This window comes from Podarcis filfolensis (genome assembly GCF_964270895.1).
Source record: "Podarcis filfolensis genome assembly, chromosome: 7".
Lineage (NCBI taxonomy): Eukaryota > Metazoa > Chordata > Lepidosauria > Squamata > Lacertidae > Podarcis > Podarcis filfolensis.
The window spans coordinates 89,256,228-89,272,232 of record NC_139603.1 but is presented as its reverse complement, the minus strand read 5'-3'; the positions used below and the strand labels follow the sequence as shown (position 1 = coordinate 89,272,232).

Genomic DNA, 16,005 nt, shown 5'->3' with positions numbered 1-16,005 from the left:
AATAACAATTGAAAATGACATAGATAAAAAATAAATTTTAAAAAGGAGCCCTCTCTGTCGAGCAGCAGCAGCAGCAGCAATCCTTTATGTATATTACATTTGAAACACATAGATATTTCTAATAAAAATCACAACTGCAGCCGCACAGCTGAATCACCAGCCATGTCGACTCCTGGCTGCAGATCCTACTTCCGCCCGGCCAGGAAGTCCCGCCCTCGGACATCCGGACGGCTCGTCTCTCCCGCCGAACTCCATGGTCAGTCAGCCCAGGCCGCTTCCTGTTCCTGCCATGCAGAGGAGCCTCCAGGTGGGTCCGGGATCAGAGGGCGGTAGAGCTGGAAAGGGACCCCCAAAGGTCCTCTAGTCCAGCTCCCTGCAAGGCAGGGGTCTCAGCTAAAGTCTCCATGGCAGGGGGCCACCCAAGCTCTGCCCAAAAGCCCCCAAGGAAGGAGAGTCCACCGCCTAAATAGAAAATATAATATAATTTCATGCCACTGCCAAGTAGCTCTTGGCAGCAAAAAGTTTGAAATATACTCAGAGTCGCAAAGTGATTTCATGCTCTTTATTCAGCTCATAGTGGTGAGGAGGAATGAATGAAAGACCCCTCAAAGTATCTGCTTTATATACATTATTTACACAATGGGCTGCACATGATTGGCTAATTCCGGAATTCTACTGTAAGCCAATCAGGTGGTGGATTCACTTCTATCTGGAGCATGATTGGGTGGTTCCTGCCAACCAATCATACTGCTGCATTGTTCTAGGACCAATCAGACTGCTGCCTTTTGGATCCTATTGTTCTAGGACCAATCAGACTGCTGCCTTTTGGATCCTAGTCTAGGACCAATCAGACTGCTGCAGTTTGGATCCTATTCAACTCAGTACATAACAAAGTTCTTCCTGGGCTGGAAGCTCCTTCCTTGTGACTCGAAGTCTTGGGTTCGAGTCCTGACCTCCAGAGCAGGAGAAAATAAGCTTGCTCCCTCTGCAATGTCACAGCCCTTGAGATATTTGAAAGTGGCTCTCTATCCCCAGAGTGGCTGAGGATCCCAGCCAGATGGGCGGGGTATAAATAAATTATTATTATTATTATTATTATTATTATTATTATTATTGACACATTCCAGCCAAGCAATTCTGCCCTCTTAACGACAGTCTCTGTTCAGGAACCATCTAATAATAATAATAATAATAATAATAATAATAATAATAATTTATTTATACCCTGCCCATCTGGCTGGGATCCTCAGCCACTCTGGGCGGCTTCCAACAAAATATTAAAATATAATTGTCTGTTAAACATTAAAAGCTTCCCTAAACTCTTCTAATGCAGAAAGATTGAAAATTTCTAAATCTAATATAAGCAACGGTGTGAACTTCTTTTCACCAGTCGCTGTTTTTTATTGGATTTTGTGTTTGTGTGTTTGTATTATTATTTTTTTTTGTAATTGTGGGGTTGTTATTTTTTTAAAAATGTAACGTTTTATTTTTTTAGTTTATGATTTTCAATTTTATACCTTTCAATAATCTTACAGTCATTTTAACATTTCGAAACTTACTTCCCCCTCTTTCTACGGTTCTTTAATTAAATCCCCCCCCCTGCATATTCCAAATTAACTTAATTTACTCCTTTGTTTAAATACATACCCTTCTAAAACTGCAGAGTTTGTAACGTGTTTTAAATTGTTTGCAACCCGTCCTGGGAACTTGCATGAAGAGTGGGTGGGAATCGTAATTATTGCTGTTATTATTTTAATTTAACAGTCGGTCAGATGTCCACTCTCCTGCCTTTCGCTGTGCTGTTGACACCCATGGAAGCCAACGGTCCTTCCGATATCTTGGGCCTAAACCGTTTTTGCTCTTTGCTCTCTTCGCTCAACTCCATTGAATGATAAAAATGGGACCTTTTTTTTGCCAGGAGCATGGATGGCATTGCGTCATCACAAAGTCACCTGAGTTTGGAGCAAATTGAGCCCGGGTTACCCCTACGGAGCATGGCTGCTGGCACAGAGAACCCTGAGAAGAAGATGCTTCTTCCCTTCGCTGTGTGGCTTGGAAACCCGGTAAGATTACAACAGAGTGGAAGGTCATGCGCCTGTTCATTATCCCTTTCCCAGTAGGGATCTATGCTTCCAGGTGCCATAAGAAAGCTGCAGAGATAGCGCAGGATAGTGCGCACCCTGGAAATGATCTCTTTCAGCTTCTGCCTTCTGGAAGAAGATACAGGATTATAAAGACTAGAACTAGCCGCTTGAGAAACAGTTTCTACCCAAATGCGATTTTGGTTTTAAACACAGTGTAAGGTAGTCTCTGGGGGAGTATATTGTATTTAATTCTGGGGTATCAGAGTTTTTAGGGACGCGGGTGGCGCTGTGGGTTAAACCACAGAGCCTACAACTTGCCGATCAGAAGGTCAGCGGTTCGAATCCCCGTGACGGGGTGAGCTCCCGTTGCTCTGTCCCTGCTCCTGCCAACCTAGCAGTTTGAAAGCACGTCAAAGTACAAGTAGATAAATAGGTACTGCTCTGGCGGGTAGGCAAACGGCGTTTCCGTGCGCTGCTCTGGTTCGCCAGAAGCGGCTTAGTCATGCTGGCCACATGACACGGAAGCTGTACGCCGGCTCCCTCGGCCAGTAAAGCGAGATGAGCGCCGCAACCCCAGAGTCAGCCACAACTGGACCTAAAGGTCAGGGGTCCCTTTACCTTTACCTTTTTAAGGTAGTCTCTATGGGAGTATATTGTATTTAATTATGGGGTATCAGAGTTTTTAGGGGACTAACCAGGTTGGGATAGCTGGGATAGCAGGCTTGTTGGTTTTTGAATGTCTGATGTAGATTTTTCAATTTCGTTGTTCTGTATGGGACAATGACAATAAAGATTATCATATCGTATCATATTGGATGGGGAACCTGCTGCCCTCCAAAGACTGTTGGACTCCAAAACCCATCACCCCAGTCAGTGGTCATGGATGATAGGTTATACCGGGGTCAGCATGGGCCAGATCACTCCTGTGGCGATCCTCCGTGGGCTGGACCAGCCCAGCGCAATGCTGGAAATCGCGTCTGCATGTCCGCGGTGCCGGAAATTGCTTCTGCGGATGCCCAGATGCCGGAAATCGCGCCTGCGTAGAAGCAAATTTCAGTGTCTGGTCATTTGCAGAAGCAATTTTCGGTGCCGTGGACATGTGCAGATGCATTTTTCGGCATCTGGGCATGCGCAGAAGCGATTTCCAGAGCCGTGGAAGAGAGTCCCTGCTCTGTGCTGCGCCAGTTTAGCGCAGCGCATGGGGACTCTCTGAGCAGGTGGCTTGGTTTGGGGTCGGCTCATGGGCCAGTTAATTGACCCTCATGGGCCACATCCGGCCCATGGGCCTTAGGTTGCTGACCTCTGGATTATGCAGTCCAGCAGACACATGGAGAGTTCGTCATCAGGACCGGATTTAGGTTTGATGAGGGCCTAAGCGACTGAAGGTAATGGGGCCCTTTCTATGTCCAGCTGTCCTTTGCCAACAACAAATTGTTGCTGTTTTTTGTGTTGAATTTATGTTATATGGTAATTTGTGGACCTAATAGGTATCTAAAGCCATTTGCACATAACAAATTATGTATTTTATCAAAGTAATTGTTGAACTGAAATACAATTAAGAAGTATACTAATAGTGAAATACAATTTAGAAGAAGTATATTAATAGTGAAATAATTATTAAACTCTAACTTAAAATGATTTTTTAAATTCATAACAAACCTAATAATGCAAACAAAAGTTCCTTTAGAAACACACTTTCCAAAGACTCATACTGTAGTCTCTAGAAACTTGCTATGACATGAAATAATAAAAAGAAATAAACTTAAGGTTACACCTGTATGACTTCCCTCCACCTCAATTCGACTTACTTTATATATTAGAATCTTATTATCATTGCGTCCCTTACATATTATTCATTCCAATCCAAAACTGATTTTTTCAGTTGTATCTTAAAATCAACTTTACATACTTAGTCTATGCATATCAACATATTATCCCTGGAACAGTGTTTTTTCATATAGTCCTCAAAACACTGCCATTCCAACCTGAGTTTCTGATTTGTCTGGTGTCTTATGGCTGCTGTTAATTTAGCCAGGTCTATGAATTCACATAGCTTGTTTATCCAATCTTTTTTTGTGGCGATACTGTCTCCTTTCCAAATTCTAGCAAATACTCATTTGGCTGCTGCTGTGGCATATAAAAATAACTTTTTTTTTATCTTGTGGGATGTCCTTTCCTAAAATCCCTAGCAGATACGCTTCTGGCTTCTTTTCAATGGATAATTTAAACATCTTTTTTAACTCATCGTGGACACATCCCCAGATATTTTTTTTTAGTTTTCTCACAGCTCCAGATCTGAGTGTTTTTATCTTACCAGAGGCTCTTGGGTTGCTATCTTGAAGCTAATTGGTGACATTAAATTGTCTGATAGTTTTAATATTGAGAGAGGAGATAGGGAAATGTTTTTTGAATTCCTGTTCCACTATGAAATTTGTCTGCTTTCCTGAAGGAGTCTTGCCACTGAGTTTCACGTATAAAATGTTTTGTTTCCCCCCGCAGTGTGAGCGAGTTTCTTGCCCGTATGATCCTAACCACCAAATGCCCAAATCTTCCCTGGAGAAGCATATGGTGTCCTGTAGGCTGAGAAAACTGGATTATTCTAAAGAGGAGGAGGTAATACTCTTTGCTAGTCTCTTTTTTGTGGAGATTATTCATATTCTGGAACGGGAGGGAAACACCTTAGTTTTTCTCAAAAACAATAGTCGCTTCCTATTTTTCAAACTTCGGAAGTTGGCACCCAGGGTGTGTTCTTCAGAATAGGATGAAAGAAAACCGAGTTTTTAAAAACTTGCATGAGACGATTAAAATTTAAGCTCCGTTTGGAACTGAATCTGAATGTTATACAAACTCTGCCTTTATTTTGGTCTCGTTTCTTGACGAACCTGCTTTCTTCAAACATTGAATTGAAGGATGAAGAAAAACGCATGGTGGGAAATGTGCAACTTAGGTTCAGCATAATAAATGGCATAGTTTAAGTAATGTGTTAGTATTTATTAATGTACAGTGGTACCTCTGGTTGTGAACGGGATCCGTTCCAGAGGCCCGTTTGCAACATGAAAAGAGCGCAACCTGCAGCAGCGCGTCTGCATGCGCGGGTTGCGATACGCCACTTCTGCGCATGCGCTTGATGTCATTTTGCGCTTTTGCACATGCGTGAGCGGTGAAGCCCAGAAGTAACCCTTTCCGGTACTTCCCGGTCGTAACCTGGAAGAACGTAACATGAAGCAAAAGTAACATGAGGTATGACTGTATTAATGTTTCTACTAGAGCCAAGAACTTTCAAATCAGCACAAGCATTAGGATTTAGGAGGTGCTTTTGGTGTTAACACCAAGATTGTCCATAAAGCCCTAAACAGCCTTGACCCAGTATACCTGAAGGAGCGTCTCCACCCCCATCGTTCTGCCCGGACACTGAGGTCCAGCACTGAGGGCCTTCTGCCGGTTCCCTTCCTACGAGAAGCAAAGTTACAGGAAACCAGGCAGAGGGCCTTCTCGGTGGTGGCTCCTGCCCTGTGGAACGCCCTCCCATCAGATGTCAAGGAAATAAACCACCATCTGACTTTTAGAAGACATCTGAAGGCAGCCCTGCACAGGGAAGTTTTTAATATTTAATGCTGTATTGTATTTAACACTCGATTGGGAGCCACCCAGAGTGGCTGGGGAAACTCAGCCAGATGGGCGGGGTATAAATGATTAATAATAATAATAATTATTGTTATTATTATTAAGAAGCCTATCTGAGTGACCTTACACCGCATGTTTTAAATCCACCCTGCTTCTAAGTGACTTCGTTGACTCCTATAAAGAGGTGTACAAATGAGGAGGACTGGATTAGCCACATTGGGGAGAGTGTTAAGTTCTGTTCCACTTCTGTAGCCGAGAGTGGAACAGAATATCCACTGGTAACAATCATTGATTACTGAATGGCTTCATCTTTCATTTGCCTTTTATCTTGCAGGCTGAAATGTACGATTCCACTTTTTTCTTAGAGAAAGCAAAGATCCCTCGCGTGCAGATGGGTGAGTGCGAATGTGGCAGTGAAGATAAAGTAAAATATTGCACAGCCGACATGGCATGCTGAGGTTCTTATTGTATGTTAGCAGAATAATCAAGCTCTGGGCCAGTGTGTCAGTGCAGCTGTGGACTGAATGAGGGCCAATAAACTGAGTTTGAATCCTCGGAAATTGAGTAGGTGATCTCTGTGCTTGAAAGATAGGCCTATTTCCTTGTTTTGAATAGGTTGCGCTCCCTCTGAAAGGGCAGGTACATAGCTTGGTGGTTCTCCTGGATACATCTGTGTCCTTAGAAGCCCAAATGACCTCTGTGGCTAGGAGTCACATTTATAAAAACTACTATTTTTATAAATAAGATAAATAGCTTATCTGAAATTTGGGTGCTATGTTGTTCACTGATTTTGTGATCATTTAGTCCAAGGAGCCTAGAAAAATAAAAATAAAAATAAAAATTATTATTCACACCCCGCCCATCTGGCTGGGTTTCCCCAGCCACTCTGGGCGGCTTCCAACAAAGATTAAAAATACATTAAAATGTATATTAAATATTAAAGACTATTAAAGATATCCATATGGAAACAGGGCCACGTGTGTCTAGGAAATCTTTTTTTATATGTTGCATAATTAAAATTTCTGATCTCTGAATGTGAATGGCTTTTAAAACCATGTCAGGTGCTGCTTAATGTATATTGGGTATTACAGATTGAATCGTCTGTCTTTAGACTTCCAAGTGTCCTAAATATAGTTAGCATTCTTATATGTCCTCCTCTATTTTGCTACAGACAAGAATCTGCAATTTGACATCATTAAACAAGCCATTGCTAAAGAGAGTGGAAGTTATGGTTCAGGTAAGTAGGGATTTGGAAGTGACAATCATTCTTGGTTCCTTTTGAGTCTTGTCTGCTTGTATGCAGGAGAATGTTTTTATACAGCGATTTCTGGCTTTCCCGTTTTTTCTCCCATTTCTTGAAATGCCCTGAAAACACTTACATTCTTGAGGCTCAGTCATTCCTTATATAAACCTTCCCTTTTGGCTGACATGCAGCCTGATCTATGGAAGCGAGCCAGACTCTGAACCATCCAGCATTATTAGTTCTGCTAAATGTACATACAGTGGTACCTTGGTTCTCAAACGCCTTGGTTCCCAAACGTCAAAAACCCGGAGGTGTTCCGGTTTTCAAACGTTTTACAGAAGCCGAACATCCAATGCGGCTGTCGGCTATTATTTCTGGGCGCCTGCACCAATCTGAAGCTGCGCCTTCGTTTTTAACATTTTGGAAGTCAAAGGGACTTCCGGAACGGATTAAGTTTGGCGCTTTCGTTTTCGCTCTTTATTTTGCGTTTTTGTTTTGGGAGCTTTTTTGGTTGATTTGTTTTTGTGACTGTGTGGAACCCAGTTCAGCTACAGGTAGATTGATTGTGTGACTGTGGAAATGGATAAAAGCCCCCCCATCCAAACAATGACTCCCATCAGAGCAAGTAAGTAAGAAAATTAATTTTAATTTTAATCATCTACAGTACTGTCTTATTTTATAGTACAGTACATTGATTCTTGTGTCACGAGTTCCGTGTCTTCTTCACAGCCCTCCGCTTTAGATCATGTGTCTGTTTTGAATGCTCCAGGTACCTATTCCTTCCTGCCCGTCGAAGTCCCACAGAACCACAAGCGCTACGTCTGCGACCTGACCCAAGCCGACCGCCTGGCCATTTACGATTACGTCCTCGCGGAAACGAAGAAGCAGAGGTCGAGATCCCAGCTGGCCGAAAACGACAGCGATCTCTTCGTAGACCTGGCAGCAAAAGTCAACCAAGGTCAGGGGGAGACCGTTACAGCTGTACTCTGTGTGACATTTGAAAGTCGCAAAAGTGGGGTCGGATTTGGTACGCTTTTGCTCAGGCACCCCCCTGCTTGAATTAGATCTCTCCGGCTACAGTCGAGTCGTTTACCTTATCTTGGTCTTTTTGAAGTTGTATTTTCTTCCATTTCCCCCAGTGATATTTGTAGGAATAACGGAGATGACAGGAGGCTGGATGCAGGTGAGCTGTGCAAAAGCACGCCGGCAAGCATTCTCCAAGCAAGCTGCCAGCTAGCTCTGCCGCGGCTCCTTTTATTAGCAGAAGTCAAAAATTGGAAACAGTAGTGAAACCGCCCTGAACTTAATGTATTCCCATCTAAGCACATTTCCAGCATGAGCAAATACACGTGTTAGCAGGTGTTTCCCTGAGATGTTCCCCCCAATACTCGATTACGTCTGCGTCCCCCGTCATGCTCCAGCCAAGCGATATGTCTAACAAACAAATTGAAAAGAGAAGAAGATAGTAAATTGAAGGAGTTAATTTTATTAGAAAGGGGATTTTGGAAAACTGTTACAAGGTGATAGAATGAAATTCAGTTAGAGGGGATTTGAGGAAGTCAGATAACAATGAAAGTTAAAATGGGTTCTAGAAGTAATAAGTGTTTATATTTATATTTTTATTTTCTTTTAGTATTGTAATGTGCTTTCTTTTGTGTGTATTATATGTTATATTTGTCATAAATTAAAATTAAAAAAAAATATTTTTAAAAAAATTGTGAGAGGACAAAAGGTCAGGGGGGAAACCCTGTTTTCTAGCCAAGGGGGCAAAAGGTCAGGGAAAGCTGGTGCAACACTCCTTGACATACTGTTGCATGTCTGGTGCGAGGTTTGCCTTCGCAAATCGGAGCGTTACCTCCATAGATATTGTACACCATCTGTGAATTGAAGCTGATGTTTCTAATGCAATAAAATAACCTCTTCTTCTTTTGACTTCAGATGACGGCCAGAAAGGTCCAAAATCCCACCTTGAAATTCTCGCGGAGATGCGGGATTATAAAAGACGACGGCAGTCCTACAGAGCGAAGAATGTCCACATTACCAAGAAATCCTACACAGAGGTGAGTTCCGGGGAGATGGGGAGACGGTGGGTATCCTTGCAGGAATCAAAACACTTCTCAGTTGGCACAAAACATCCAAGTTACAGGGAACCAGGCAGAAGGCCTTCTCGGTGGTGGCGCCCGCCCTGTGGAACGCCCTCCCACCAGATGTCAAAGAGAACAACTACTAAACTTTTAGAAGACATTTGAAGGCAGCCCTGTTTGGGGAAGCTTTTAATGTTTGATATATTACTGTACTTTAATATTTGGTTGGAAGCCGCCCACAGTGGCTGGGGAAGCTCAGCCAGATGGGCGGGGTATAAAAAATAATTTTTTATTTATTAAACTCAAGTGGTTTATGATTTCTAGTATACCCAGTGTTTTAGGCTGAGCTGCCTTATAAATGTGCATTTTAAGGAAGCGTCCGATCACCTTACTGTTTGGCAAGCTCTCCTGCCCAGCTGAGATTTCACCGTTTGCCTGATTTCCACTCCTGTCTGTGGTCCCTGCCCAGGTGATCAGGGATGTGATTGGCGTGCACATGGAGGAGCTTGCCGCTCACTGGCAGGAGGAGAACAGGAACGCAGAATCTTGCGAAGACGAAAACTCCTCTAAGTCTGCAGGGAGGTAAGAACCGTCGCTACAAAACACTCGCGGGGACACTTGCACCTTGTGAACTGATGCAAATGGTTTTAGGATTGCAGCTTTGCCAGGTCAACTCTGGAATACAGGAATTGTACGAGCTGGAAGGGAGTCAAATTACACGGAAGGAGATTCCAATTAACCTGAAAAAGAACTTTCTGACACTAAGAGCTGTTTGACCCCCTCAGTGTCAGGAGCTCAGCCTACACTCGAGTAGGACTCTGGCAGAGACACATGCCCGACTGGCGTGTTCCCTCCCTCCTGGTCGATCGTTTGGGAGCTTCAGAAGCTTTCTTCAGCCCGAACATCACAGCGACCGATGCCCACAGACATTGGCACATTTAGGGACCCGCAGAGTTTGCGCAGCTGCGTAACAGACTTCGGCAACTCAGCATTTTGGCTAATCTACTTTATTTACATATAAACACACATGGAGCACTGCAACATGGCTCCCTCTCTCTCTAGCATCAGACAGCAAAGAGGAAAAGAACAAAGGACAATAGTCCCACTTCACAGAACACAGTAACACAAACATCCTGTCTCCGTCACTTAGAATCATAGAATCATAGAATCATAGAATCATAGAGTTGGAAGAGACCACAAGGGCCATCGAGTCCAACCCCCTGCCAAGCAGGAAACACCATCAGAGCACTCCTGACATATGGTTGTCAAGCCTCTGCTTAAAGACCTCCAAAGAAGGAGACTCCACCACACTCCTTGGCAGCAAATTCCACTGTTCTTACTGTCAGGAAGTTCTTCCTAATGTTTAGGTGGAACTCCACTCTGTGGAGTCAAAACATATACCGTCATGTGATAGACAAAAATCCCATGACTGCAGTCATGGAGCAGGAATTCTAACACTCAGAAGGTGGAACACTTTCCCTCAGAGCTTTTTAAACAGAGGTTGGGTGGCCATCCCTCAGGAATACTTTAGCTGTAATTCCTGCATTGTTGGGGGTTGTGCAAGATCAGGGGTCGGCAAGGTTTTTGTGGCTTGGGCCGGTTCATGGTCCCGCAGATGCCACATGGGCCAGTGTGTGCGTGTGCATACGCAAATGCTATTTCCGGCGCGGAGGAGGCATGCGCAGCTTCCTATTGGCTGCAGGAGCTTCCTGCAGCCAATGGGAAGCTGGCCAGCATCGCAGAAGGCGGTCCCCGCTCTGCTCCACACCGGTTTAGTGCGGCGCACGGGAGCCAACCCACCCAGCGGGTGGCGGGGGTCCAGGGACCGGTTAAACGACCCCCCTGGGCCGCTTGTGGCCCATGGGCCTTAGGTTGCTGACCCCTGCGCAAGGTGATTCTCAGTGTCCCTTCCAACTCTACAGTTCTGTGAATCTATCTCTAGGAGTTCAGGGACCTTTAGGAGTCTTCCAGAAACCAGCTGTGCTGCCCTATGCCTTATGAGGAACGGCTAAGGGAGCTGGGCATGTTTAGCCTGGAGAAGAGGAGGTTAAGGGGTGATATGATAGCCATGTTCAAATATATAAAAGGATGTCACATAGAGGAGGGAGAAAGGTTGTTTTCTGCTGCTCCAGAGAAGCGGACACGGAGCAATGGATCCAAACTACAAGAAAGAAGATTCCACCTAAACATTAGGAAGAACTTCCTGACAGTAAGAGCTGTTCGACAGTGGAATTTGCTGCCAAGGAGTGTGGTGGAGTCTCCTTCTTGGAGGTCTTTAAGCAGAGGCTTGACAACCATATGTCAGGAGTGCTCTGATGGTGTTTCCTGCTTGGCAGGGGGTTGGATTCGATGGCCCTTGTGGTCTCTTCCAACTCTATGATTCTATGATTCTATGCCCCTTCTTTGTGCACTAATGCCCCACCGTTTCATGAATCCCTTAGCTGATTTCTCCCCCATTTCTCCTTAAACGCTAAATTCTCTAGGGCTGCCTTGCACAATCTTATTTACAACTTTCCTCTCTTCCACAGCAAGTGGCAAACACAAGATTGTGTAGCAAAAATGTTCTCCTCCTCTTCCCCCTAAATCCCCCATTGTGATGTGAGGAAAAATACCATGCTGGTGATAATGGTTTGGGGCTCATATGTTGTGTTAGGGAAAAAATCTCTCTCCTGTTGTAAGGAGGTGTTTTGCAATTTTTTCAGAGGAAGACAAGGCTGCAGTATTTTGCAGACGTGATTGTTAACCAAGTCAGCATCTTTTCCAGATTATTAATTACTGACTTGCTGACCATACAAAAGCAGACACAGCAGTTTATTTCCCCTAAATTAAATGATCTGTACTCTAATAAAGCAATTATGCACCCACGCTCTTTATTAGAAAAGAAGAGCGAAGGTCTACCTCCGCTGACTCAAGACAGTCTAGTGAAAGTTCAAAGGATGCTGATTCTTCTCGCCATAAGAGGAATTCCAGCCGAAGTCCAGGCAAACGGAAAAGGAGTCGGGGAAGAGAGAGGGGCAAGGAGTCCCGAAGGAAAAAAGCGAGGCAAGTACTTCCCTTGGTCTCTTGAATTCCAGTGATTGGCACCGTATTCATCAAACATCATATCAAGGTTCAGCAGAACGTGCCACAGAGTGGCTTGCAAATACATGCAACCCGTGGAGGACCTTAAGGTCCATGAATAAGCATAGTTCAGAGGTTTCCGTGCCCTAAGGAAGTCAGACTATCCTCCCCCAGGGCCAGGGCCTTCTCAGTGGTGGCTCTGACCTGGTGGAATGCTCTGTCCCAGGAGACCAGGGCCATGCAGGATTTAACCTCCTTCCGTCGGGCCTGTAAGACAGAACTATTCCGCCTGGCCTTTAATTTGAATTCAGCCTGACTTTTATTTCCCTTCTCTTCCCTCCCCCTCCCCTTTTATGAAGATCGCCTGCTCTGAGACCCCACAGCTAATTCTCCCCTGGTCTCCTCGCTGGCCCAAGTAGGACCAATTCAACCAGCTAGCCCTGGGGATTATCTAATTGATTTCTGAACTTTGAATTTTATTGTTATTCATGTTTTTATACTGCATTTTATGCTGCTTTTATAATTAAGTGTTTTAAATTTGTTGTTAGCCGCCCTGAGCCTGGTTTTTGAACCGGGAAGGGCAGGGTATAAATAAAAAAATATTATTATTATTGTTATTATCTCACATGAGGGATTGGTTCCTGGGATCCACACGTAAATGCAAAAACTCATGAAGCCAGGAACTCCTGGATCTGGCCCCCCATCCTTGCAAGGTGGAGATCTGCTTACCCGATTTCGGGAAAGGTGCGAGGGCTTTGGGAGGCTGTTAGAGCTCTTGCACCATCTTCCCAAAGCTGGGTAAGTTTGCAATTGCAGGGGGACATAAATAAATGGAGAGTGGGTTTTCTCCACTCTTCATTCATTCATTCATTCATTCCATCCACACAAAGCTGAGATTGCATATCTAAAATAAGCATAAGATGTGAGTTACCTGTCACACCGTCTATTGCTTAAGCACTGCTTAAATTCCCAGTTCAGACCTAACCCAACAGTTTCGCCCGACAGCTGGTGTTTCGTTCGTTCAGATACTCTATTTTACCCATCCTAGACTTGTCTGTAACATCTGCACAGCTCTTCAAGGGCTAAGGGTTATGCACTTTATTGCACTATCCTAAATACGTGTAAGGGATGCGGGTGGCGCTGTGGGTTAAACCACAGAGCCTAGGACTTGCCGATCAGAAGGTCGGCGGTTCGAATCCCCGCGACGGGGTGAGCTCCCGTTGCTCAGTCCCAGCTCCTGCCCACCTAGCAGTTCGAAAGCACGTCAAAGTGCAAGTAGATAAATAGGTACCGCTCCGGCGGGAAGGTAAACGGCGTTTCCGTGCGCTGCTCTGGTTCGCCAGAAGCGGCTTAGTCATGCTGGCCACATGACCCGGAAGCTGTACCCCAGCTCCCTTGGCCGATAAAGCGAGATGAGAGCCACAACCCCAGAGTTGGCCACGACTGGACCTAATGGTCAGGGGTCCCTTTACCTTTACCTTTCAAATACGTGTACCTATCTTGTGTGTGTGTCTCAAAATTTCATACACCGTGCTCCAGTGGTAAGTTGTTGTTGTTAATTTATTTATTACCTGACTTTCACCCCAAAGTTCCAGGGCAGGTTGCAACAAGAAAAACAACATTAAAAAATAATTCAAAGCGAGTTTGCCCTATAAGAGAAAAATACCATATTCTCTCTCTCTCTAAGGTTCAAACAGCAATTTGTGTAGGAATTGGGAGCGATTTTCTAAATGGCATAGGTGGCAAAGAGTTTAAAACTTACCTCCATGCACCCGAAAGCAAGTTCAAATTTCTGCAGTTGGGTTAAAATGGATTTTCTATGTGATATCTAGCTTGGCCTAAGAATAGCCAAAAAGGGAAGACCCATACCTAAAATATCTTACTAACAGAATATTTACAGTTGTTGGGTGAAGTTTGTGTGATGCAAGAGTAACAAGGAATGGAAGTGAAGGCAGTGCTATGTATCTGAGCTTCATCTCAATGGGGATGAGGATAGAAAGGTTGAGCCACAGTCTTCATGGAAAATTTGGGCAGATTTTTGAGGGATTTGGGTCGCTTTGTATCGGGAGTGCTGAAGATTTACATAATGATGTGTTTCGTTTTCTTTCAGACATGAAGGCAAGCATCGCAGTCACAAAAGGAAAAAATGAAACCCGTGAATTAAAAGTCTGTCGGCAATGCCAATTATAGAAGTCAAGCTGTGCCAGTTTCGTCCCCATAGCTCTGCAGCAGACAACTAGGCTGTGCTCTGTCCACTGTTCCATCCATTAATAAATGCTATCCAAAAATGAGGAATAATGAGAGCGAGATGCAAAGTTCACTGTTTGGTCAGACAGAATGGTGTTTATTTTATTTTTATTTCTTTTATTAAAGATTTTCTTGATTTACAAAAGTGTGTGCAATGTCTCTCTCTCTCGTATTCCCCCCCCCCCATGTAACATTTTTACAAATCAGTTTCATTTGTTGAGACATTAGGAAGAAAAGGGGGGAAGAGGTGGAGGGGGGGAAAGATTAGTGGGGTTGGGTGGTGATGTTTCTATTTTACTTAATATATGTGGGGTTTTGTGTCGGCGTTGCTTGTGCAGGTTCTTTGCTGTTCACTTGTGTTCCTTTGGTGGGTGGTGAGAGAGGTTGGGGTTGGCCTAGGGTGTGGTTGTTCGTTTGTGGTTGGCTGTGGTGGTCTTTGTTTTCGTGTGTGAGTGGGGCGGGTGGGTGTTTTGGATCAGGTGAGCCATATTGATTTGTATGCTGTTGGTGGGTTTTTGTCGTCGTCTTGTTGGGCTGTGTATGTGATAAAGAGGAGCCATACCGGGGTGAAGGCGTCTTCTTCTATTTGTCCCTGTGTCAGTTTCAGTTTATTGGTTAATTTTTCTAGTAGGGCTGTTTCCCATACTATTTGGTACCATTGGTCCATGTTTACTCCTGACAAGTCTCTCCAGGGTCTGGCTATGATGCTTCTGGCTGCTGAAAGTAGGTGGGTTATGAGTTCTTTGTGGTGTAAATGGGCATTATTGTCTTGGAAGATGTTTAGTAAGGCCAATTCTGGGGTGATACTTGCTTGGTTATTTTACTTATTTCACGTATGGTTGTAGACAGAATGGTGTTAATAGTAGAAATTAGCACCAACACCTGCAATTCCTTTTATTGTTCTGCAGATAAAGGTAAAGGTCATGAGCTGAAGGTGACACATAACTCATTGAGTCAGCTTCTAGAGATGGATGAAAATGGTGTGATTGGTGCTCTCAAATTAGCTAGTAATCTCACTTCAAACTGAAATACAGTCGTACCTTGGTTTTCAAACAGCTTAGTTCTTGAATGTTTTGGCTCCCAAACTCCGCAAACCCGGAAGTGACTGTTCTGGTTTGTGAACTTTTTTTGGAAGCCAAACGTCTGATGGGGCTTCCGCAGCTTCTGATTGGCTGCAGGAGCTTCATGCAGCCAATCAGAAGCCGCGTTTTGGTTTTTGAACATTTTGGAAGTCGAACGGACTTCCGGAACAGATTCCACTCGACTTCTAAGGTACAACTGTAGTGATAATTAGAGAATCATAGAGTTGGAAAGGCCATTGAGGGTCATCTAGTGATGCAGGAATCTCAGTTAATAATACACGACAGATGGCTATCCAACTTCTTAGAAATCTCCAAGGATGGAGAGTCCTAAGGGAGTCCGTTCCACTGTTCTTACCCTCAGCTCTTGCCCTCAGAAAGTTCTTCCTGTCGAGTCAGAATCTCATTTCTTGTAACCTGAATCCATCGGTTCAATATCATGCATGTTTCAGACAGACATCCTGCCTTGTGCTGTTTGCCTGTGATAGCTGGCATGAGTTAAGGCACATTACTCTGTGGAAGTGGGATGCAGGTGGCGCTGTGGTCTAAACCACTGAGGCTCTTGGGCTTGCCAATCAGAAAGT

General features: G+C 44.2%; 1 protein-coding gene across 1 annotated transcript; it reads left to right on the top strand.

Moving 5' to 3' along the window:
- The first annotated feature begins 236 nt into the window (after window positions 1-236).
- On the top strand, window positions 237-14,478 carry SNRNP48 (small nuclear ribonucleoprotein U11/U12 subunit 48). The gene is made up of 10 exons (XM_083622237.1): window positions 237-307; window positions 1,919-2,063; window positions 4,584-4,697; window positions 6,043-6,103; window positions 6,880-6,945; window positions 7,721-7,909; window positions 8,890-9,011; window positions 9,505-9,617; window positions 11,913-12,077; window positions 14,206-14,478. Exons 2-10 carry the CDS (start codon window positions 1,923-1,925, stop codon window positions 14,243-14,245), a joined length of 1,011 nt encoding a protein of 336 aa, XP_083478363.1. The 5' UTR covers window positions 237-307; window positions 1,919-1,922; the 3' UTR covers window positions 14,246-14,478.
- Window positions 14,479-16,005: the final 1,527 nt, after the last annotated feature.

Excerpts from the sequence above, each read along its gene's own strand:
- SNRNP48 (XM_083622237.1), top strand. The coding sequence starts at position 1,923 with ATGGATGGCATTGCGTCATCACAAAGTCACCTGAGTTTGGAGCAAATT. Across the intron at positions 6,946-7,720 it reads GAGTGGAAGTTATGGTTCAG|GTACCTATTCCTTCCTGCCC; the intron begins GTAAGTAGGGAT and ends TGAATGCTCCAG. Across the intron at positions 9,012-9,504 it reads CCAAGAAATCCTACACAGAG|GTGATCAGGGATGTGATTGG; the intron begins GTGAGTTCCGGG and ends GTCCCTGCCCAG.